This window comes from Osmerus eperlanus, chromosome 15 (assembly GCF_963692335.1).
Source record: "Osmerus eperlanus chromosome 15, fOsmEpe2.1, whole genome shotgun sequence".
NCBI classification, from domain to species: Eukaryota; Metazoa; Chordata; class Actinopteri; order Osmeriformes; family Osmeridae; genus Osmerus; species Osmerus eperlanus.
The window spans coordinates 12,980,384-13,003,932 of NC_085032.1; the positions used below are offsets into that span (position 1 = coordinate 12,980,384).

Below are 23,549 nucleotides of genomic sequence, written 5' to 3' on the forward strand. Positions count from 1 at the left end.
AGATTCTTAATGACGAAAATCGCTTTCTCCAATTTGTTACCTTGTCTCAGATAACTTATTTTAAGGATATAGTAGTCAGGTGGGCATTTTTTTAATAACGTGTTTGTGTACCCAAGTTTAATGTTGTGCTTTAGAATTAGATGTACACATTGGAATTGAGGTATGCATTATTGTTGCCTTTGCAGCCATGTAAAGTTGTTTGTCCTCAAGACGTGGACTTGATGTATGTGGAGCTGATTCAGCGGTGCAAACAGATGTACCTCACAGAGACTGACAGGGAGGATGAGAATGTTTACCAGTTGCCCAGCTTCCTGGATTCTATTGCCAGTGTTCTCATTCATCTGGAAAAGGTATTGTAACATTCTGGCTGATTTTTAGTAGCCTCGGGTGAGGTTTCATATCATAACGATGGAAAAATATCTTTCTCTTTTCGTTTTGAAGGAGTGAATTAAAAATATTTTAGTCTATTGAAAGTGAAAATGTTGGACTCACTTATCTAACAAATTGGTCGGGAACAGTAACTTGCTGTTCGTTTCCTTATTTGTTTTAACTAAAGCATTCTCCCAGTCTGTCCTCGCATATAAAATGGGATGTTATTATGATACCACGTGTGTGTGAGCAGGTCCCAGAGGTGTACACGCCCGTGCTGGAACGCCTCATGGTGGTTCAGATAGACAGCTTCCCTCAGTACAGCCCCAGGATGCAGCCCACATGCTGCCGCGCCATCCTCAAGGTGTTTGTTGCCATGGCATCCAAGGGTCCCGTGCTCTGGAGTTTCATCAGTTCAGTGGGTGAGCGTCTGATTGGACGTCCACATCTGCTGATTGGACGTCCACATCTGCTGATTGGACGTCCACATCTGCTGATTGGATGTCCACATCTGCTTTGTGAACATGTGGCTCTTGAATGTGTGTTTAATTCAATATGATTGTAATTTGTTTGTCTGAAATAGGAAAAATTTGGCTATGTTTGGGGTCTGCATAGTATATCCATGAAAGCCTTTTTTCAAAATGTGTAAGGTAATTTTTCTCTCAGTGCACCAGGGCTTGATCCGTGTCTGTTCAAAGCCAGTCCATCTTCCGGAGGTGAGCTGATGTTTTGAACAAAATCTATTGAAGTTGAAGCAGGTTTTAAAACTTTAACATTTTTGGTGATTTTTAACTATCAACTTAAAATGATTCTTAAACTTTATCAGTGCTTTATTATGCCATTGAATTTATCAAATTGCATTATTACATAGGTCAAAATGTGATTATACTTCATGATACTTTTCAAAAAGTAGTAGTTGGCAGATTTCAATTGCTGGTCAATGAACTTTGGACAATGAGCACCTTTGTTTTGTAGGAGGGAAATCTTCAGACTAGGAGTAGCAACAGTTCAACATCTTCTGATGCCCACACCGGGAGATGGAAAGTTCCCTATTGTTCAGACTACCTTGACCTTTTCAGGGGTCTGTTGGACTGCCATCCGTTGAAGGTATGTCCTGGTGCCTGTTTGGTACCATACTTTGTTGCAACTAATCTGCTGTCATTTAACCATTAGTTCATTTAATAATAAATGATGTCTGCTTGATGTCAAATTTGTATAAATCAGGGAAACAGACCTCATTAAATAATTGAGAGCTTATCATGTGTCACCTCAACCCTCACCATAGTGTTGTTCTCCTGGTGACTTTGTTGACCTTTTATTTAGTTAGTACTCTTAACTATAAATTCAAGCTATATTAGAAAAAGGGGCTAAGGAAATGCACATTGTTAAATTCTGTAAAATATAAAGACTTTTCCTAGTATTCTGATGTTTTTACTACATTTAATTGTTATATGATGTGATCATGTTTTGCTTTAGGACTCTGGGTTTCTAGATGGGTCGTTTGATATCCAGAACAGTGCACTGAAGTCTTTGAGCCGCCTCCTGTATGATGAGCTGGTCAAATCCATCCTGAAGATCGTAGAGAAGCTGGACCTCTCTTTGCAGAAAGTCAATGTAGACGATGAGGTAAAGGACACAGAACTGAAAGTGTACAAGGTGTACGTCATTCAAGATTCAGTTTGGTAGTTATTTACATTTGCTTTATACATTGTATGTAAATACTTGAATTTAAAAGAATCTCTCTTAAATTCTATCAAGAAACATTTAAAAAACTATTAACAGTTTCTTACAAACCACTGATTTGTCATTATTAAATACGTATTTTGAAGTAAATGAACAAACAATTATTTATAAATGTAGATTTTGTGTAATTATTAAAAAGTGTCACCCTACATGCTTTTAAGTCTAGCTCTTTGCCTGTTTCCCAGAGTCAGGAGGATATCAGTGGTTTGGCCTTGCCCTCTTCTGACCCCTCAGCTCACCTTCTACCTAACAAACCCAAGGACTTTACTGCCTTCATCAATCTGGTGGACTTCTGCAGGTACCGCTGGACTGTTAATCAACCACATTGTGTTCCCTTGTCAGTGTCCAAGCCCATAATGTTGATCATCTTTATAGTTGATAATCTTGATATGGTCAGCTCTGATCTCAGTCAGTTCTCATACTGACTGGTCCTACCTTTCATGATTTAAGCCATGATTCTGTTATTGCAGTGAATTGCTGCTGAATAAGCACATGGAGTATTTTGAGCAGTGGGTGTACCCATTGAGCCATGAACTCATCCTCCAGTCCATAAGATCTCCTCTTGTGAGTGGCTTTTACAAGCTTCTCTCTGTCTCCATGATAGTGGCCAAAAAAATCCAGTATTTCCAGGTAAGAATGTCTTTGAAGTGTCATATTGCCTTGAACCTCTGGCCTTGTTTTGTCTACCTGAAATAGTAGATCTTCACTGGTCTGCTGTATTTTCCTTATTCTTATAGGGAGTTGGTCCCAAAAGATTGAAGTCCGTCGAGATAGACCCTTTGAAATGTGCCAGTTTTGCCCTTTTCTCAAAGTTTGGAAAAGAGGTAGGATACAATTCTTGCTTTAAAGGCAACCTTTAAATCTCATTCCTTTTAGAGTGTCTGTGTTGCTGTATACACCATCATATTGCACATCAAGTTTGTAACTTTATAATTGTCTCTCCTCAGGTGTCTGTAAGAATGAAACAGTACAAAGATGAGCTGCTGGCATCCAGCTTGACGTTTGTCCTTTCACTTCATTATGACATTGTTGCTCTTGACATAAAGGTGTATGTCCCTGCACTACAGGTGTGTAGCTGGAGTGTGTTAAGCCTAAATTCCTTAGGAAAGTAGATATAAAGTATAATAAGATATACTTTTTATGTTATTTACAAAACCTTTCAGAATCATTTTCAAATTATGATGGGGTATTGGGTGTACATTAACAGCTATTGTGGACACATTTAGGGGACCTAAATATTGTACTGTAAGTAATGCTAATGTAATGTAATCCATCTTTGAACCTGTAGGTCGCTCTGAAGCTTGGTCTGAGCCACACCCCTCTGGCAGATGCAGCCCTGGACGCTTTGGAGGTGTGGTCCAGACACATCCCAGCAGACACCATGCAGCCCTTCTACAAGGATATCCTGCCCCACTTGGATGGATACCTGAAGACCGCTGACACAAATGGTCCTTTTACCTGATCTTATTGTCATATTTGTACTTAATAATCCTATTAAGAAGTTAGTAATCCTTTATTTTCAATCTGCAAAAATGACTTGATACAGCTTTGTATCAGATAAAGGAAGAAGTATTTAAACATACTGTAAACTATTGACTAAATATTTTTTTTTGTTATCGTAGATAATGATGAACAAGGCTTGGAGAGTATGTCTATCTCAACTGGAAAAGAAAAAGGCTATGGAATCATGATGACCAGGCTGCTGAAGATGTCCAAGAATCTTACCATGGTAAAGCTGCTCCCCAAAATTGAATGAAGCAGTACTGGTGTGTGTGTGTGTGCTATCTGTGTAAGGAGGCAAATATAGAATCGAATAATTAGGCCTTTGACGTGTGTGTGTGTGTCAGGAGGAAGATGCTCCTCTTGCGATGGTTAGGCGCAGAGTTGTGCGTCTTCTGGGACACCTTGGAGGACAGCACAACAGGAATCTGGTCACAGGTGAGATTCATAGTTAAAATATGAAACATGTAGTTATGTTGTATTTTATATTACATGTATTCATCTAAATGCATCTTACGCATTAAACACTCATAAAATGTGAGAAAAGTGAAGCTACAGTAGGACTTCCTTTACCGCTTAGTCAGATGGAGCAAATCTGTTCAATTTCATACCAAAAAAGTGCTTCTGAAGTAAAAGATATTGTGTGTTTTTAATAGTGTATATATTAGTTACATTTTGCTTACATTTCTTTATATAATTCATTTTTATCCAGCAACTTCAGCCGAAGAGATGATGAAGAAGTTTGTGGCCTGGGACAGTCAGCAGAGGCTAAGCTTTGCTGTGCCTTTCACTGATATGAAGCCAGTTATCTACCTTGACCCTTTCCTGCCACGCATCGCTGAACTGGCCTTGTCTACAAGTGACAGGCAAACCAAAGTATGTCCAAATACAAAAACACTTATATTACACAGCAATATTTGGGGTGCAACAACAAAGAATGCATGTTTTTGATGTAGGGGGAAATGAGCAAATTGTACCAACTGATTTGGAACCCATCCTTAAATGCGAAACCCTGAATCCACTGCACACTTATGCTGTTGTGTTTGTATGTGCACAGGTGGCAGCCTGTGAGCTGCTTCACAGCGTGGTGATCTACATGATAGGGAAGGGCTCTCAGATAGTGGAGGGAGAGAACTCACCGCCTATGTACCACCTACACAAGAGGATTTTCCCAGTGCTTCTCCGTCTAGCCTGTGATGTGGATCAGGTCAGTAATGACTATGGAGCAAGTTTGGCTTGATGTTAATTAGGGGTATAAATCATGTTGTTTTAGCCAACGATCTAATGAATTTTGATACCTCGATGTGCTACGATGCACTGCAAGGGGAGATGGTAAAACGTTTTCTTGGCAGCTACTTCTCAGATGACTGGTAGACTGCTGCTGCATCGATAGGCGCTTTAACGTGAACTTCTCTGCCTTTGCATGTTTTCAGGTAACAAGACAGCTCTTTGAACCACTGGTGATGCAACTCATCCACTGGTTCACCAGCAACAAGAAGTTTGAAAGTCAGGACACAGTAGCTGTTTTAGAAGCCATTCTGGTAAATGTTCCATTTTATATTTGGCTTTTGACATTTTGCAACAATTTGTCTTAAACCATCTGGTCTGTATTAGGGCACTAATATGGATATTTATTGGTTCAGGATGGACTGATCGACTCAGTAGACAGTACTCTCAGAGACTTTTGCGGTCGCTGCATTCAAGAGTTCGTCAAATGGTCCATAAAACAGACATCACCCAAGCAGCAGGAAAAGAGTCCAACCAACATCAAGTCTGTCTTCAAACGCATCTACAGTCTCGCCTTACATCCGAATGGTTTCAAAAGACTTGGTGCAGCCTTGGCATTCAATAACATCTACAGACAGTTCAGGTCGGGTCTTGTTGTACAGTTAACCGTTCTTCACTATCTGTATAATGTGATCTACAGAAAATATAAAATATGTAATGTGGTGGGACATTTGTATATCAGAGACAAATCTGTTTGAAATGTTAAACTATGGAGAGAGCTGGTAATAAACATCTTGTCTTTACAGAGAGGAAACCGCCTTGGTGGAGCAGTTTGTCTTTGAAACCCTGGTCATATTTGTGGAAAGCATGACACTGGCCCATGCAGATGAGAAATCATTGGGTAACAAGATGGCCTCATAGTTCACACTGATGTTAAATGTACTGTTGTTATGTGGTGTTTCATACTCCTCTATCTCTCCAGGGACCTTGCAGCAGTGTGGGTCGTCCATTGACCACCTCAAGAGAATTATAAAAGGCAAGGCTGACAGCCTTAACCAGCGCAATGCCAAGAGACGCATTCCTCGGTTAGTTCCTCTGGATGTTTCCCATTTTCTTGCTTAATTTTTATTTAAATGGTTTGAACGATATTCAAAGAAATGGCAATTTTGGCAGGAGTGGTCGATTTCAGCAAGTATAATAAATTGTATTATCTTTCCCTCCAACAAGAGGATTTCCCAAGGATGAGCCAGTGTGTCTGGGTGACGTGGTCATGTGGCTGCTTGAGCAGTGTGGTCGGCCCCAGACTGAGTGCCGTCACAAGTGCATGGAGCTCTTTTATGAATTTGTGCCGTTACTACCAGGTGAGAGGTCCTCTGTGAAATGTTGTCTTGAATGTGCGTTTGCATATGTCTTTCCTTAAAGAGGAGAGATGTGTTGACATGTACAATCGAGCTGTAGTATTCTCACTTCCCTATTTCCATGTTCCTGCTTTAGACGGGGTATTAGGCTTTTTGACACCTCGGAAACCAGTCGCCTGCAGGTGCATGGAACTAAGTGTGTGTTATGTGTGTCGATGTGTTTTAATTTCAGGTAAGAAGTCTCCATCTCAGTGGCTGGAGGGCGTGTTGATGAAGCAGGATGATGGATTTCTTGTGGCCAGGTTTGAGGGTGGGGGCCTCTTAGTTCATCCCACACTTAGGGACCTCTCTGGCCCCTTCAGTGTGAGGGCCACTCTGCAATGGATGGATCTGCTGCTGGCTGCACTGGACTGCTACAACACTTTCATTGGGTTACACATCGTCAAGCCGCATCAGATACTAGGTGAGTTCAAACTGCCAAACTACATCTACTTCTGATTCAATGTACTGAATTTGTTTAATAACCGCATTTAATTTGTTGTCTTACGTTGTTCTTAAGATGAACCTAGTTTGCGATGAGGCTATTTCATCATAAGATCGTCTGGGATTATTTACTGAAAAAAGCGATGTGTTTAATCTCTCTGTTCCAAGGTTCTAGTGAAAAGTCGAGCTTTCTGAAGGCTGTGGGCTGGTTCTTGTCTACGTTGGCCACACAGGGACTGGAAACAGCAGAGAGCTGTTTCACAGTTGGACAGAAAACCTCCTTTTTCAGTCTGAGTGAGACAGACCAGTACAACTACAGCAAATGCACCATTATTGTACGACTGTTTGAGTTTGCTACAATGGTGTTGACCAAATGTCAGCAGGACTTTTGGAAGGTACAGAAGACATGTTTAGAGTTTTTTTGACATTTTATGTATTTATTTTGTCCTGTTTACAATGTGTCTAAATAGGATACTTTCTGAACAGGATTCTGAATTTCATCTGAAGTCCTCAGTTTTCAGATCAGACCACCACAGCTTGCTGCTTTCTGACTCTAGGTGCTGGAGAAGGACATTTTGAATCCCAGCTTCTTTGAGCTGGCAGCCTTGTGTGTGTGCCAACCCTCCTCAGTGGGGTTTAACATGGCTGACTTGGAGGTGATGACGCGCTTGCCTGAGGTGTGTGTGCTTCTGCTGAAGGCTGGGGTAGCCACTACCTACCGCACCAACCTGGAGGACAGCATCTCTAAGAAAATATCCAACCAAAGGTATTTATTTTCATCCTATATTTAAGATAATGTGATTATTAGAGCAAAGGCAGAGGGTAATCACAACTAAAGTACTTTCTTTTTGGAGAATATGAACTGGTTTAAATTGAATTGGCTCTATATAATTTGTTGACTGTGTATGTTCTGTGTGTGTTGGCTAGTTTGGAGAAGCTGTGCAGTGTGGACCTGTATGATCCTAATTCCCACACCAGCCATGCCGAGGTGGAGATGTTGCTGTCTGCCTGTAAGCAGATCCATAAAGCTGGCTTCATAAGTTCTATTCTGCAAAGCCAGGTAGTCCAACTTAAACTCTCTGCTTGTCTTGTTCTTTTGCCTTAAAAAACGAATAAAAAATCTGATCTGAATGTATATACGAGTGTGTTATGACTATGCTAAATGACTAAAGTTATGAGTGGAAGCAGGCCACACTGAAGCCATGTCATTTCCCCTGCCTGAATCGATGTCAGCTACTGTAATGTAATCACCTTTTGTGGTGCGGTCCAATGAAGGACCAGAGTTACGCTAAGAGCCTTGGGTCCCGACTCCTCATGGCCGTGTACAGAGGCATCGCTCCCGGGGAAGAGAAGAGGGCTCTGCCCTCCATGGACGTGAGGAGCAGGCGGTTAGCAGATGGACTCCTGCAGCTGGCCTTCTCCCTCGGTGGACAGGTTTGTACTCTGTGTAATTGGAAAAAGTATTTTAGCTGGACTGAACATGTTTAAAAAATAAATAATAATAATTGTCACACAGAAAGCAAATTACTAAAGCATTCTGAAAGTGTTTGTTTGTAATTTTTGTCTGTTTCATGTCAATCAGATGCCAAATGCTTTTTTGTTTTTGGTTGCAGAGTGACCAGGTGGTGGACTTGTTGTTAAACACGATCATGCTATCCGTGCCACTGTCGGAAGGCCACAATCGCAACTTCCTCAGCTTCTCCCACGGAGAGTACTTCTACAGCCTCTTTCAGATGACGGTCAACTCGGAGCTGCTGAGTAACATCGACAACACCGTGCCGAAGCTAATGAAGGCTGCCACCCACAACCCCAGCATGGTACCGGAGACACCCTTCTTTATTATTTAACTTGTAAGAAATGATTTGGTTGTATGCAAGTACATGATACAGGTACATGATATACGATATCATATACTGTATGTCAGCCAAATAGCATTTTTTCATTCTTTCTCACATGGTTTGGTGTTGTGTTTGTGTCTGGCAGGTGAGTGTGCTGTTGAATGGCATGCTGGACCACAGTTTCCGGGAGCGTGTGGTGAGGAAGAACCACGGAAGCAGGCTGGTTGAGCTGGTGCTGCAGAGGTGGGACTGTCTGCACCCCTGGTGGGGTACGAGCGCCTCCACTCCCCAGAGCAAGACTGCCACTCTCGTTCTCCTCTCCAAGCTTCTGCAGGTGCAGATTAACACCACTCAGCTGTTTAGTAGCTTTTCCATTTACTGTAAATGTTTCATCTTTTTTTTTCTCCTCTCAGATCGATTCATCCGTGTGTTCGAACACAGACCATAAGGCTTTTCGTGTGGTCTTCACCACTTTCACCACACTCATAGTAGACATGACCCTCCCTTTGAATCTCAAAGTAAGACATCTTAATCAACATACCTAAATACATAGGGGGTGAATGAAAAGCTTCAGAACGTAAATATCAGCAATGCATAGACCCAGACAACACTCAAAGCGTTCCGCATAACTACGTGGATACGAAAAGAAATCATATCATATTTGGCATGTCTGTGGTTTGTGTTGCCTGTCTGCAGAGTCAGGCCCTCATCATACTCCCCTTCTTTACCACACTGCCTGAGGAGCCTCTGGCAGAGCTGCAGAGGGCTCTGGAGGCCCTGGTGGCCTCTCACTTCCCCATGCAGTCAGATGAGTTCTCCAGGGGATCACTGCAGCGCAACAACTACATGGAATGTATTCGCAAGGTAGAGGGAAAGTCTTTGAACAATTGATGCTAAGCTTTGGCTTTCTAAAGGTTTTATCGTTTCCCCAGATTAATCCCTCTCTTTACCTTTTAACATATTCATATTACTCATGACTGTTAAATTCGCTCATGCAAATGGGAAAAGGGAACTCCTTTGGCCATAGTTTGGTTAACCGTTTATAGACGTGAGCATTTTTGCTGATTGAGCGTCTTGTGTTCAGTTTCTGGATGCCTTGGAACTCTCTCAAAGTCCGCTGCTGTTGAAACTGCTGGCTGAAGTTTTGTGTCGGGACACAATACACATCATGGAGGACCTTTTCCAAACCTGTTTCCAGAAGATAGCCAGACAGTCAGTGTCCCACAACTCTCAACATTCACACATTGAGCTACACAGTGTTGCATTGCGCATTTTTAGTCACATTGTTGTGTTTTTACTCACTTTTACTCTTTTACGTGTGTTCCGATGTGACCAGGTCCAACCCTGAGCGGCAGGTGCTGCTCCTGTGTGCTGTGTACAGAACCTTCGAGAAGGGGGATGTTCCAGTACCGTCTATGGTGCAGGCCATGCTGGAGAGGGTCCTGCTGCCTCTGGCCTCTCACTGTGAGCCAAAGGCCCTGGATGACTTCTTCGTCGCTAACATCTCGACCATCATGGGCTCTTTACACTTGCGCTTCACTAAGGTTAGGCACTGAGCTGGTCAGGCCTCATGCTTTGCATGGATGGATTAGAAGGGCAGATCAGCACGGCTTGACTTAGTTACCATGGATCATGGTTCCTGGTATTTGGCCAAATGTATGTCCACGTATGTGCATGTTTAGTGTATGATCGTGTACGGTGGCTTGTGATGCACCTTCTTAGGGATGGCTCTCTAGTGATAACTGAGGAGTCCGCTTGCATCTGCTAAAGGGGCAAAAATGTAAATGTACCTTAAAGGAACTATTATGGTATGTTTATTTAAAGAGCCACGTTTTCCCCTTGTGTGTCCTTCTCCAGTCCAGTGAGGTGGTGTTTGAAGCCCAGTTGATGAAGAAGAATGGCTGCTACAAGCTAATGGAGCTGCTGTACTCGAGGCTTCCCAAAGAGCAGCTCTATTCTAAGAACTCCCAGATCAACCAGGCCTTCTGTGGCACAGGCAATAAAGAGGGCAATGAGCTGTCAAAAGCACTCATCAAGTAGGTCAACTCATCCCTAGAGCAGAACAGATTGTGTTCGGACAAGAAGTTGAAACAGTTGACTATATTATTATTTATTTTGCAGTTTTTCGAGTCACAACTTTGCTTAAAAAAATAGAGGGACATATGGCAGCAGCAACTCAACATGAGAGACTTGAGTAGACACGGTGGATAAATGGTTCAATTAAATATGAATTTCCTTCAGGTCCTGTTTTGAAGCCTTCACTGAAAACATGACAGGAGAAAGCCAACTTCTGGAGCAGAGGAGGCTGTACCATTGTGCTGCATATAACTGTGCCACGGCAGTAATCAGCTGCAGTTTCAATGAGACCAAATTCTACCAAGGATTCCTCTTCACAGAAAAGCCTGAGAAAGTAAATATCAAAGTCTGAATTCAATACACAATAAGACGAGTATTTGCGGAAGCAATTATAGGGCTTTCGTTTCAATTGTATGAATTCAATAGCAAGACTACAATGCCATAGTGCTCCCTGAATGTGAGAGTTTCAAAATGTGCAGACAGTATACGTAACTGTAAAAGAAGACAACTACCATGCATTTACTCCTATTAACTCTTTTCCAGAATCAGTTTATTTTTGAGAATATCATCAATACTGAAAGGACATACAGATTCCCAATTGAAGTTGAGGTATGTTTATTTAAAAACAATGTATTATGACCTCCAATGAAATTATTTTAATTGGTCACTTAGAACTAGTCCTTTCTTTGGTTTCTGTAGGTGCCTCTTGAGAGAAAGAAGAAATACATAATGGTTCGGAAGGAAGTGAGTGAAGAAAACAGAGGTAAGCTTATTGTAGATCAAACCAGCCACCTGTTGCAATTACCATTTGAAGAGATTCACATGGTCTCTAAGCATTGACCATGCCGTTATTACCTTCCTTCTAATTAATGTTGTGGATTATAGTTCAAGCCATCAGCATTTATATTGTTCCCCTGCTCATGCCTGGTCAGTAGCCCACCCTACTCTGCATTTTTGTACTTTGTGTTCAATCCAGAAGACCCAGTCTACCTATCCTCCCAGTCCTACATGGCTGACAGTAGCCTGAGTGAGGAGATGAGTCAGTTTGACTTCTCAACTGGAGTCCAGAGTTTCTCCTACAGTTCCCAGAGTGCTGTGGGGCAAAAGCGGACGAGTAGAAAAAGGGTCAGTAAGGCTGAAGTCCTAAACAATTGAGGACCTTGAAACGTCTTGTTACTCTTCTCGAGAATGTTGATTATGTAGATATGGAGGGACCCTTTTGGACAATTTGCAGGACCTTCACACAGTTCAGTCTGTTGAACACAAAATACGTAGAACATTTGATCATCTGAATCGATGGGATAAATACAGGAAGGTATCGACTGTGCAATTTCCACTCATCAATCAAGTGATCAAAAAAGTGTCTGTCTGTCTAAAGGAAGCAACCGACACAGTAGAAGATGTGGCTGTGGATCTGGAAATGGATGAGTTGAACCAGCACGAGTGCATGGCCACCATGACGGCACTGCTGGGCCACATGCAGAGGAACAACATCACCCCCAAAGTAGAGCAGGTGAGTGGCACAGGGTGGAAGTGACATGTACTGAAACAATCAAATGGAAAGAACAGAATGTACAGGAGCATGACCATTTATGATTTGTTACTGACAGTGGTAACATTAAGTCAAACCATAGTATTGCAGAATGTTTACCATATATGATTCCTATTGAAACATGCAATGAGCAAAGCACAAAGGTTGATGTTTTCCCTGCACTGACGTCACATTATCTCTTTTGTTCGGTAGGGAAGTGTTCCCAGTGAACTCCCACCCTGGATGAAATTTCTGCATGGGAAGTTGGGGAACCCAGCAACACCACTTAACATTCAACTTTTCATTTCAAAGCTCATCATCAACGCGGAAGAGGTGAATGCATCGATCCTTCCCTCTACACTGTCTATCCCTCCGTCCAAGCATCATCCATGTTTTATCCATACAGTGCATCATCCATCCTTTGATGCATGTACTCCATCCTGTAGTCCATACATCATTGCTCACCAAATGTGTCAACCATTTTGAATAATCCTGCTTGAAACGTGTCTCTTTGCTGTTGTTTATTATGTGTTTATTATTAATTTTTTAGGTTTTTCGTCCATATGCCAGCTTTTGGTTGGGGCCACTATTACAACTTGTAGTGTCTGGAAATAATGGAGGCGAAGGTATCCACTTCATGGTGGTGGATATAGTGGTCACAGTCCTCTCCTGGATCAGCATAACCAGTCCCAAGGTTCTCTAGTATTTTAACATCCGAAATCTACTTCAGTCTACTGTCATGTTATATTACTTGGAATGGAGTTTGGGGGGTGATAAGGATGTAGAAAGATCAAATAAAATAAAAATTCGGATCATAGATGATGTTCTTCCTTCTCCCAGGGTAACACAAGAGATGAAGTACTGGCCAATCGTTTACTTGAGTTCCTTATGAAAAACTGCTTCCACACCAAGAAGCCTGTCTTCAGGAACAACCTGGAGATAATTCGCATAGTGGTGGAGTGCTGGAAAGACTGCTTGAATGTACCCTACAAGTAAGGACATTTGAGGCCATGGGGTATGGCAATTTAATTTGTGTATATGTAAACTAAGTATATTTGTTCACTTTTGACCTAATAAATAAAACATTGGAGGGAAACCAGCCACTTTAAAATACCAATATACTAGTAAGGTAAAAAAAAAAAAAAAGGCTAATTTTATACATTATATATTTGGTTTTCCAGCATTATTTATGAACGCTTCCGTGGCATGGACCCAAACAGTAAGGACAACTCTGTGGGGCTTCAGCTCCTGGGGATCATTCTTGCCAACAGCCTCCCTGCTTATGATCCAACATGTGGAATAGAGTATGACAGGTAAACAGTTGTGTGTCTCTCTTGGTTAAAAATGACAATATATTTAGCTTTGATAAAGGTTTTGATAATTGTCTTTTGCACTGAGGACTTTGAAAACTGAAATAATTTGGTGTGTGGGGTGGTTGGATGTTTAAGGTTGGACATTGTGTATGTATTTTCAGGTACATCCAGTCTCTTAGCAACAATATTTCCTTCACGAGGTATAAGGAAATTTACTGTGCTTCTGCTGAGATTATCGGCCTAACACTGAAGAACCTGTCTGACAAGGATGTACGTGACATTTAAATTATGATAATGTCCATTGAGTAAATGCTGTTACACATAAGGAACACTTTTAGATACAATACAGAAGAAAAAACAACACAATTATAAATAATAAATAATAGAATAAGTTGATGGTATACATTTGTGTTGCCGGTGTTAATACTTTATTTTAAACAAGTAATTCAACCTACTGGGAAACTCAAAATAGTTAAAAAATGTAACTGTACTAATTAAATGTAAGATTTAAGTACAACTGATTCTGAAACAACTGGGGATTTTAGACTCCTCATTCAGGTAACATTAGAGGTTTGTAAACCTCCATTTACATAGTCCCTTAATAATTTTTCTTTCAGCTCCCTCATGCATCATTGCTGGAGCTCACTGCTAGCAAGTTAGATGATCTGAAGAGAAAAGAGATGGAGGACAAATTCATTATTTGCTTGAGCAAAGTCTCAAAGCACTTCCCTCCATTCATTGACCGGTAACAGTTTACATTTGTTTTAATTCCTTTCCTATCTTATTACATCATTTACCATACTATACTAGGAAATCTTGATTGGCAACTATTAAGTGGTTATGGCCAAAGAACATGTAAGCTGAGGAGTAGACTACTTACATGTTTGTATGTGATTGTGTTTTTGTATTACCAGGTTTGTAAACTCAGTGTTTTTCCTGCTGCCGAAGCTTCACGGTGCTTTGAAGACTCACTGTCTGGAGTGCATATCGAGCCGAGCAGAGGTCATCCCTGACATCTACCGTCAGCTGAAGACCAAGGGCTTCACTCAGATCATGGAACAAAGGTATCATATTTCAATCAGTAACTATGGTTAGCCATCACTTTACCAGTTGTGCTGTGATTTTGTACTATATTCTGACCCCTCCATAGCTGTTCCTTACAGGGATTTTGCATCACCAATGGCTGAAAAATCTTTGGAGACCTTTCCTCCTCTGTGTTCCACCCTCCCAATAATAGTGAGATAGGAGCTGTCAATTATATCTGGAATTGTGAAAACAACTAATTTGGTTGGAAACTTTTTTCTTCCAGGGATGAGGCTAGGCAGAGAGTGTGTCTAGACATCCTGCACAAGATCCTGGCCCTGCTGAAGCCACAAGAGCTTCAGGAGTTCCTGGGAGGAGTCACCTCTTTTATCTCCCATCCCTCCCCTGCCTGCCGAGAGAGAATGTACGATATCCTCATGTGGATCCAGGATAACTACAGGTTGGGCTCGATCATTCATCCACTCTCAGCCTTATGAAAAACATGAAGAAGAAAAATATATATTTGTAAAACAAAAGTAAAACGACTTTGTTTTACATTTCCTTAGCGTTGGTGTAAGTGTCTAGTTGTGGTCTTGTCTCCTGGTGCCTTTGAGGGCTCAGGGAAAGAGGGTTAATGCACAAAATAAAACGTAGAACAAAACCAATACCCGTTTAGTCAGTTTATCAGCAGCACTGGTGATGAAGATTTTACTACAATAACATATTAAGTAAGATAACTATTTCCCTGGGCAATATTACTACTAATTCAAATTGTGGCTCGAAATAATTTTTGGACAATGTGATTGCAGTGATGCAGAGAGTATGTCTGACAGCACCTCAGTAGAGGTTCTTAACACCGCGAAGGAAATCCTCCTTCAGGGACTTGTTGATGAAAATCAAGGCCTTCAGTAAGTATTGATATCTAACAGTCTTAGCATTTCAAAATGAATTATAATCATAATTTAACCATATCTAGAAGTTGGTTCAATTTCTAGACTCAAAATGTCTTAGTGCTGACAGTTTAGAAAATGGTATCTACTGTATGTATCACAATCAGGAAAACATTATTCCATCAAGAATGTGTGGGTAGTGTAATAATATAATTTTTATTGCCTTTACCAGACACATATTTTTGAAATATAGCATTGTAATGAAATCTTAACGGAAAAAGAAATGTCTAATGAACATCTGTTTGCCCCAAACTCTCTACAGACTGTATGTGCGCAATTTCTGGTGTCACGAGAAGCGCTTGCCCACTGTCACCCTGGAGCGCATGCTGGTGCTGCTCGAGTCCCTGTACTCCAGCCGTATCGAGCGCTGCTTCTTAAGCCTGGCAACCAACTTGATGCTCGAGATGACCAGCCAGAGTCCAGACTTCACACGCAACATGTTTGAGTACCCCTTGTCCGAATGCAAATTTCAGGTAAGTACAAAACACATGCACAGAAATATATATTTTCATATAAACCGTTTCAGTCAGATACTGTACCAACTAGATTGTTACCATCAAAACACAACACTACTGCAAATACCATATGACGAGTTTATCAAGGGGCTTTCATCGAAGCAACGCCTTTTAATGATTTGTGTAAACAAGGTGACTCGTGCTACCGAGCATCTCTATCTCCAGTCCTGGTACAATAACTACAATACCATTTTAAATACAACTGAACTGAATAGTGTGTAACTGTACTCTCTCTGCACTGTTTTTCTCCCGTTCTTTTTGTATTTTATCAGGACTACGTGATCGATTCCAACTGGCGGTTCAGGAGCACTGTAATGACCCCTATGTTTGTGGATACCCAAGCTACCCAGGGCCAGGAGAGCTTGGGGTCTCAGCAGGGGGGCACACTGGGTGGCCAGCTCAGAGCCACACAGGCCTCCCTGGAGTTCAGTCAAACTCAGACTTCAGGTACAGCATCGCTCTAGCTATGAACTCTTATTTAGTTTTGAACATACGACACAGTTTGTGATGCATCTGATCAGGGATGCACCGAAATGAAAATTGATTGGCCATAATCAAACACGTTATTGTTTCTATTGCTTTTGTTTTGTGGTGTGTTTCTGGGAATTTTAGGTCGTCGAACAGCATTTAACTGGTTGACGGGCAACAGTGTGGACACTCTAGGAGACTACACACAGTCGTCTGACACATCCTCCTCTTTGTTGGGATTTGGAAAGAAGACTGAAAGACATTCAGCAGCTTGGAGGCAAACCGGCGAAGGCTTCGGCACCAAGCACCTCAGCGCGCCCTCAGACGAGGGCAACAGTCGCAGTAAAGGCCAGTCACTTTTCTTGTCAGTTGGAATTACTTGCTCTGGAGTTATCACATGAACTACTGCTTCTTAAGAACGTCTTTCCCTAGAGTGAAGTTCTATACAGAGTTGCAGCTGGGACTCTTAACCAATCTCTTACAGAATTTACTGTATTTATATGTATTTTTTCAAACAGCTGAGAGTGAGCGACGTGCTGACATACTGAGACTAAGGCGCAGGTTCCTCAAGGACCAGGAAAAAGTCAGTTTACAATTTGCAAGGAAAGAAATCCGTCTACAGAAGCAAAAGCAGGTATTGATTTTGTAGTGCTGCCCCTCTCAGATCCGAAAAATCCAAAATATGTAAAGTAATATTTGTTAAAAAAATGTATATGTTTCCACACCTGTGTGTAGGACAGCATGGCTGAAGAGAGGTTAAAAAGGGAGTCCCAGGTGACTCTGTATCGCAGCTACAGAGTTGGAGACTTGCCGGATATCCAGATCCAACATAGCAGCCTCATCGCTCCTCTTCAAGCTCTGGCTCAGGTAGTCTGCCTGTTTGTATATACAATGAATCCAGTACTTTTTAGTTGTTAAATTACAGTACAGTCTTACTCAATAGGGAATTAAGTATATTTAGTCCTCAAATCTACACACACAACCTCACGATGACAAAGTAAAAACTGTCCTTTTTATGTTTGGAGATTTACTTAAAATAAGTACCACCAACACCCTCAGGCTGGTGCAGATTCACCATCTAACAGAACCCTGTCTGGGTTTCTCTTCTTTCCCATGGTTCCTTAGAGAGATCCCACTCTTGCCAAACAATTGTTCAGTTCTCTGTTTGCTGGTGTCCTACGGGAGATGGAAGACCACAGATCTACTGCTGAGAAGAAGAGGATCTATGAAAAGCTCCAGACAGATCTGAACAAGTTCCTGAGCAAGAGCATAGGCTTCTTTCCCCCTTTTGTTGCATGTGTTCAGGTTTGCCTTAACTAATTTCATCTAAAGTATTTAAAGACTGTATGGATAAGGGTATTGGTCAGTGCTAGAGCATTTGGTTCAAAAGGTTGGATCAAAAGGTTCAAGGTTCAAATTTCCCCCCTTTATGTTGTGTTGAATAAAAGCCTCTGCTAAGTGAATACAGAATTATTATTATTTGTATTTTCATACAATATCACACCCTCAAGTTGAAACATCATGTTTGTTTTCAGGATATGTGCTACCAGCACACAGAGTTGCTTCAGATTATTCCTGCAGTCATCAGCTTCAGCTGCATTGCCAGCCTCCAGCAGCCATCAGGCATCTTGCTTCTGGAGAAAGTCTTGCTGCAGGGCTGCAGCTCCCTGGAGCCCCCTACCAAGCGGCCACGCGGACACAAACAGATCCCCCCCGACACTGAAAAATGGATCCATCTTGCAAAGTACTAAATAACATTAAATCATTTGATGATTAAATCATCTGATTCTAACCACCTAAGGATATCAATCAATGTACTGTGTTTTTCCCCCAGGCTCTATAGGTCTTTGGGGGACTATGACGTTGTAAGGGGTATCTTTGGTGGAAAAATTGGAACAAAGCCTATCACTTCCACAGCTGTGCAGGCAGAAGCAAGGAGTGACTATGCGGAGGCAGTGACACTCTACAATGAGGTAGGTTATTGACTAGAATGATCAATCCCATGCATATTCTAAATGACTTGAAAAATACACAACATTGTGTATGTATACTTCCCCACATGTGGTTCTTTTCAGTGTAATATTTTGTCACCCAATATGGCAGGCTCTCAACACCGAGGATTGGGATGGTGCTGATCCTACTGACTCGGAAAAAGACTTCTGGGAGACTGCTGCTTTGGAAGCCTACAACCACCTGGGAGAGTGGAAGTCTCTGCACTACTGCTCCACCGTCAACATCGACGAGAACTCCCCAGTTAACCTGGAGAATATGTGGAATGATTCCTTCTTTCAGGTACTCGCCTCTATGCTGCCTCATCATAATTTTTTTTTTACTTATTGATGTTAATTTCCTTTGTGTTAAGGTGTTATGATGAAATTGGGCTTGTTTATCATCAAGAGGAGATGATGTCCATGCTTCAGAGTGCGGTAGAGGCCACAAAATGTAGTTGTATCATAGTGCTGGAAAATGCTATCGTTGTGCACCAAAGTACAAGTAAAGAATATATTGTTAACCAGGTAAATGTGAGTTGCAAAAATGACATATTTCATAAAATACTTGTGTGTTTGACAGGAAACATACTTGAAATATATGATGCGCAGCATGCTGAAACAACTCCAGTTAGGGGAGAGGAACCAGGATCTCCTCAGTTTTGTGGACAGCAGCATGAAGGTTCAAGAGCGCAAGAACCTCCTGGAGAGCCAGTACAGCCAGGAGCTCAGTCTACTCTACATCCTGCAGGAAGATTATGACCGGGCCAAGTACTATGCCAACAACTGTATGCAGATCTTCATGCAGGTCAGTGCGTGAGGCAATGGAAACGATGCTTATTTATCTTGTTCCTGTCAGATTGTGCCCCTTTAAAAAAAAATCATTGATTATAGTGACATTATCATCTGTACAAATGCACTAGTCTTATTGAAATGATCTATGATTTTATTTAACTACATACTGGATTAGGCCTGGTTTGTTATTGGCATATTGTTATTTATCTAGTGTTGTTAATCTAACTGTACTAGGTTTTTTGGCTATCACCGTATCATTTAAATTGTACATGTTGGTGAAGCATATACATTTTCTGTCTCATTAAGGATTACTCCAGTGTTGATACCCTTTTGAACCAAAGTCGGCTGACTATTCTTCAGTCAGTTCAAGCCCTGATCGAGGTCCAGGATTTCCTTCAGTTCATCACTGGAGACGGTGAGTGATCCTGTCTTCTCAGTTTTAAGAACTCTAGCCATTTCCAGGCATGACATGGAATGATGAATGACATATTTTAATGTATCTCTCAGTTTCAATAAACTCCCTGAAGAACCTCATCAAGTTATGGACTGACCGATATCCTGATGTCAAAATGGATCCAATCAACGTATGGGATGATGTCATAACATCTCGGTAAGATATAGAAATATATTCTTGGGTTCTATTTCGGTTTCTATTTAATGGGCATGAGGTGGGGAAGTAAATTAATGGAATTAGTACATTATTGACTTAAAATTACGTCATTTGTTGTAGGTGTTTTTTCTTGGATAAGATATGCGAGAAACTGAATGGCACAGAGAGAATGGAAGTGGATGAGCCAACAGGAGATGATAACCTCAACCAACTGGTGCAGGACTGCAAGTTCACCATGAAGATTTGCATGGCTGACAGTGCATGGAAACAGGTGAAAAATCCAGAAGAAAAAGATTGTGATGATAAATGCTGAATGTGGAACCCCTTGTTCTTAACTGAAACTATTGACTGGTTGTTATTACAGAGTAACTTCCCTGTGGCCACCAAGCTGCTGAAGGAGCTCCACAGGGAAGCCAAGACGCAGAGAAGCTGGCTCATGCGTTGGGTCCACAGCTTCACCCGTTTCAGCCACAAACGCAGCCTGACCCAAGGCCCGCTGGAGCAGATCAGCACCACACTCAAGACTATTCCACTACTAGGTAAGCAGAACTCTTCTTACTGCCTTCCCTGGCCAAATGTTAATCTCACATAAGTGTCTAGTCTGGCTGCAGACTGCATTCTAGAGATTACATAATTTTCTCAAGTTTACACCGTTATTTTACCATGGTTATACCATCAAGTAATTGATTTCTGTTCTCATCTTCCTGTAGACGACCTAAAGGCAGATTTTCAAGCTGCTTCTCCCAAAGTGTTAAGAGACCAAATTGTGCTGCTGGGAACCTCCTACCACATCTTGGCCTCTGCTGTAAGCAAGAGCTCATCTGTCCTGGAAACTATTGACAGAGAGAAGCTAGAACGACTCACGCAACTTGCTGGGTCCCCCGAAATCACCAATCATCCCAAGGTATTGGAATAAGAACTTACAAACTTACTTACCTCCTGATTATAATCAAATAACAGTAATTTACTGAAACACTGTTTGTGTTTAACCTTGCAGATAGTTGTGGGGTTGGAGCAGTCTGCGTTGAAGTGGTTCTGTGAAGCTGTGAAGGTGGCAAACCAGGAGCTGCAGTCGTACTCTCAGGACTGTGTGGACACAGACGGCATTGCAGGAGCATACATGGCTCTGGCCAACTTCTGTGACAAACAACTGCGTAAAGAGGAACAAAGCGATGAAAGTGAGTGTTGCTGAAAATGATGCAATTTATATGTAGCAGTCCACTTATAAGTACTCATATTGTATTATTATAGATCTGATTGTGTGATAGAAATACTGGAGATCAGTAAAAAAAAACAAAAAACAAAAAAAACAGTTGCAAACAAAGTTGAGTTATCAGCGAGACTTGCTAAGGTTATCCAAACATTTTGATTTTTGTGTTGCAGTAAGTGAATTTCCTGAGCTGCTGTCCTTGCCTGTGCATGTGGTTGAAAGTGGACTCAAAGCCCTGAAGATGAACTCTGAGGAGGCTCGTCTCAAGTTCCCTCGTCTCCTGCAGATCATTGAGCTCTATCCAACAGAAACACTGGACCTTATGGCCAAAGAGGTTTGTGAAACAGAAACTAAAGATTCTTAGATCTTTCTCTTGGACTACGCTGATTAAAGATCAAACACAAATATATGGAGGTTACTTTACTGTTCATTTGTTTGTAGATGGTGGATGTACCTTGCTGGCAGCTGATCAGCTGGATCAGTCAGATGTTGGCCCTCTTGGACAAACCAGAGGCTGTGGCGGTGCAGAGCGTCATTGGTCAGATCGCAGAGTGCTTCCCTCAAGCGCTCATTTACGCCTACATAATCAGCAGTGAGAGCTACGTGTTTGAGGAATCTGTTACTGGACACAATCACCGGGAGTTTGTCGACAGGTAGTCCCTTTCCATGGACAGCTCTGAAAAGATTAACCCAACCATCCACATTTGTTATAATTACCACTCCTAAGTTTAAAATTCCTACTCCTATGATTATTTGGGTCCAGTCTCTACTGTTTCCAATAACATTTGATAAGTCCTTGAGTTTAGTGTAGCATTAGAGAAATGTTGAAACTAGGCATATTATAGCTATTGATTATTTCTTTGTGTGACTGTAAAAACTGTTTGGAATGGTGCTTGTCGGTTGGCCAGGATCAAATCTGTCTTGGATGATGGAGGAGCAGTGCAGAACTTTGTTGATGCCCTGCAACAGCTGACCAACCCTGAAATGCTTTTTAAGGTACAACCAGCATTATTTTTATACTTGAGCTTTGCGTATTTGTTTAGTGTCACGAATATTACTGACAGTAATCCCATTACCACAGCTTTTATTGTAAAAAAAAAGAAGTTAATTGACAAAAAATAATTTAAGGTATGTTATGATGCTTCAGTTGTAGTAACCATAGATAGGTACTGGTGACATTTTAGCAATATGTGCAGTGACATCATGGATAGCAGATGTTCAAAAGGTGGTTTGTTTTTGGACTGGAATAGGATTGGTGGGATGGTGTGAAAAACGAGTTGGAAAAACCGAGCTTCGATCAGAGGATGATGAAGCGGCTTTATGATGAACAGCGCTCTGCTCTTGGAGATCAGAAGGCACAAGGAGTTGGAGCATTCCGCAGGAAATTCATTCAGGTTGGCATCCTCAGTACTTCCTCAGTACTTATGTTGTGTACACGTTAGTAATGTTGCGTACTTTAACTCTCAATGGGGGAACCGTTCTTACTCTTAGTGATGTATTTTGTTTAGTTTTTCTAAAACACCGTACACAGACACACACAGAACTAAAAGGACTTGTTTACTTTCTTCATATTTAATATGTAAAATAGGATAAGTATTCATCTTTACGAAACCTTAATATTTTTAAGGGTTTGGAAGGATTATTCTTACTACATTCAGGGCACATTCATTCAGCCTAAATTGATCTTTTTTTTTTTTTATAAAAGTACTCTGATAATATATACATTTTACGTATTTTAAACCAAGATACCAAAGAAGCATTCTTTCGTAACACTTGCTGTACATTTACATTTAGTCATTTAGCAGACACTTATCCAGAGCGACTTACAGTAAGTACAGGGACATTCCCCCCGAGGCAAGTTGGGTGAAGTGCCTTGCCCAAGGACACAACGTCATTTGCACGGCCGGGAATCGAACTGGCAACCTTCAGATTACTAGCCCGATTCCCTAACCGCTCAGCCACCTGACTCCCTTGACATTACTTACTTGTGTGTTTATTTATACACACTATAGAAATTTGCCAAAGAAGTTGAGAAACTGTTTGGACCTGGTGGCTCCACACTGTGGAAAAAGAGGAAAGAAAAGAACTTCCTGATGGAGGTGGATAAGCTTGTAGACTCCATGCGTGGATTTCAAAAGGAGCCAGGAAACCTGAAGGAATACTCACCCTGGTTGAGTAACTTCAAACCGGACGCACTCCGTAATGATCTGGAAGTCCCAGGTCAGTCCTACATTTATGCATTTAGCAGACGCTTTTATCCAAAGCGACATTCAAACATACATTCAAACCCTTTCTAATTTCAGTATGTAGGGACAGGTGTCCTTAACCTCGCTACAATCTGTCATATATATACCTTTCATGAAACCAAACTAAAGAACATTTCTTATTTTTGAAGCTGTACTTTTTGTTTTGTTGCGATCATTTTCTTCTTGTGCTACAGGACAATATGATGGCAGGTCCAAACCATTACCAGAATATCATGCTAAAATTACAGGATTTGATGAGAGGGTCTGTGTTTCTTATCTTCCTTATGAGATACTTTCAATTTTGGT

The 23,549-nt window shown here is 41.3% G+C and overlaps 1 protein-coding gene across 1 annotated transcript in view; it reads left to right on the forward strand.

Moving 5' to 3' along the window:
* The window catches only part of prkdc (protein kinase, DNA-activated, catalytic subunit), a 29,779-nt gene that overhangs the window by 3,453 nt on the left and 2,777 nt on the right, over window positions 1–23,549 (forward strand). Inside the window, exons 12-78 of the mRNA XM_062479725.1 lie at window positions 186–350; window positions 623–791; window positions 1,036–1,085; window positions 1,345–1,476; window positions 1,846–1,995; window positions 2,298–2,410; window positions 2,583–2,742; window positions 2,850–2,936; window positions 3,060–3,179; window positions 3,401–3,560; window positions 3,735–3,841; window positions 3,960–4,050; window positions 4,325–4,488; window positions 4,670–4,819; window positions 5,046–5,153; window positions 5,256–5,482; window positions 5,646–5,740; window positions 5,822–5,924; window positions 6,067–6,200; window positions 6,430–6,660; window positions 6,849–7,075; window positions 7,238–7,446; window positions 7,608–7,740; window positions 7,956–8,114; window positions 8,294–8,497; window positions 8,664–8,852; window positions 8,932–9,036; window positions 9,215–9,382; window positions 9,603–9,730; window positions 9,855–10,062; window positions 10,376–10,554; window positions 10,760–10,928; window positions 11,138–11,203; window positions 11,294–11,357; window positions 11,571–11,719; window positions 11,973–12,107; window positions 12,339–12,458; window positions 12,676–12,819; window positions 12,966–13,117; window positions 13,307–13,438; window positions 13,600–13,708; window positions 14,056–14,183; window positions 14,353–14,502; window positions 14,748–14,921; window positions 15,271–15,369; window positions 15,674–15,884; window positions 16,199–16,373; window positions 16,539–16,742; window positions 16,913–17,028; window positions 17,130–17,261; window positions 17,520–17,699; window positions 17,930–18,138; window positions 18,229–18,367; window positions 18,498–18,686; window positions 18,966–19,190; window positions 19,484–19,592; window positions 19,685–19,787; window positions 19,908–20,058; window positions 20,152–20,326; window positions 20,498–20,691; window positions 20,785–20,965; window positions 21,171–21,331; window positions 21,439–21,650; window positions 21,906–21,993; window positions 22,248–22,391; window positions 23,010–23,217; window positions 23,438–23,505. Coding sequence (XP_062335709.1) covers window positions 186–350; window positions 623–791; window positions 1,036–1,085; window positions 1,345–1,476; window positions 1,846–1,995; window positions 2,298–2,410; window positions 2,583–2,742; window positions 2,850–2,936; window positions 3,060–3,179; window positions 3,401–3,560; window positions 3,735–3,841; window positions 3,960–4,050; window positions 4,325–4,488; window positions 4,670–4,819; window positions 5,046–5,153; window positions 5,256–5,482; window positions 5,646–5,740; window positions 5,822–5,924; window positions 6,067–6,200; window positions 6,430–6,660; window positions 6,849–7,075; window positions 7,238–7,446; window positions 7,608–7,740; window positions 7,956–8,114; window positions 8,294–8,497; window positions 8,664–8,852; window positions 8,932–9,036; window positions 9,215–9,382; window positions 9,603–9,730; window positions 9,855–10,062; window positions 10,376–10,554; window positions 10,760–10,928; window positions 11,138–11,203; window positions 11,294–11,357; window positions 11,571–11,719; window positions 11,973–12,107; window positions 12,339–12,458; window positions 12,676–12,819; window positions 12,966–13,117; window positions 13,307–13,438; window positions 13,600–13,708; window positions 14,056–14,183; window positions 14,353–14,502; window positions 14,748–14,921; window positions 15,271–15,369; window positions 15,674–15,884; window positions 16,199–16,373; window positions 16,539–16,742; window positions 16,913–17,028; window positions 17,130–17,261; window positions 17,520–17,699; window positions 17,930–18,138; window positions 18,229–18,367; window positions 18,498–18,686; window positions 18,966–19,190; window positions 19,484–19,592; window positions 19,685–19,787; window positions 19,908–20,058; window positions 20,152–20,326; window positions 20,498–20,691; window positions 20,785–20,965; window positions 21,171–21,331; window positions 21,439–21,650; window positions 21,906–21,993; window positions 22,248–22,391; window positions 23,010–23,217; window positions 23,438–23,505 — 9,990 coding nt within the window. The remainder of the gene's footprint in view (window positions 1–185; window positions 351–622; window positions 792–1,035; window positions 1,086–1,344; window positions 1,477–1,845; window positions 1,996–2,297; window positions 2,411–2,582; window positions 2,743–2,849; window positions 2,937–3,059; window positions 3,180–3,400; window positions 3,561–3,734; window positions 3,842–3,959; window positions 4,051–4,324; window positions 4,489–4,669; window positions 4,820–5,045; window positions 5,154–5,255; window positions 5,483–5,645; window positions 5,741–5,821; window positions 5,925–6,066; window positions 6,201–6,429; window positions 6,661–6,848; window positions 7,076–7,237; window positions 7,447–7,607; window positions 7,741–7,955; window positions 8,115–8,293; window positions 8,498–8,663; window positions 8,853–8,931; window positions 9,037–9,214; window positions 9,383–9,602; window positions 9,731–9,854; window positions 10,063–10,375; window positions 10,555–10,759; window positions 10,929–11,137; window positions 11,204–11,293; window positions 11,358–11,570; window positions 11,720–11,972; window positions 12,108–12,338; window positions 12,459–12,675; window positions 12,820–12,965; window positions 13,118–13,306; window positions 13,439–13,599; window positions 13,709–14,055; window positions 14,184–14,352; window positions 14,503–14,747; window positions 14,922–15,270; window positions 15,370–15,673; window positions 15,885–16,198; window positions 16,374–16,538; window positions 16,743–16,912; window positions 17,029–17,129; window positions 17,262–17,519; window positions 17,700–17,929; window positions 18,139–18,228; window positions 18,368–18,497; window positions 18,687–18,965; window positions 19,191–19,483; window positions 19,593–19,684; window positions 19,788–19,907; window positions 20,059–20,151; window positions 20,327–20,497; window positions 20,692–20,784; window positions 20,966–21,170; window positions 21,332–21,438; window positions 21,651–21,905; window positions 21,994–22,247; window positions 22,392–23,009; window positions 23,218–23,437; window positions 23,506–23,549) is intronic.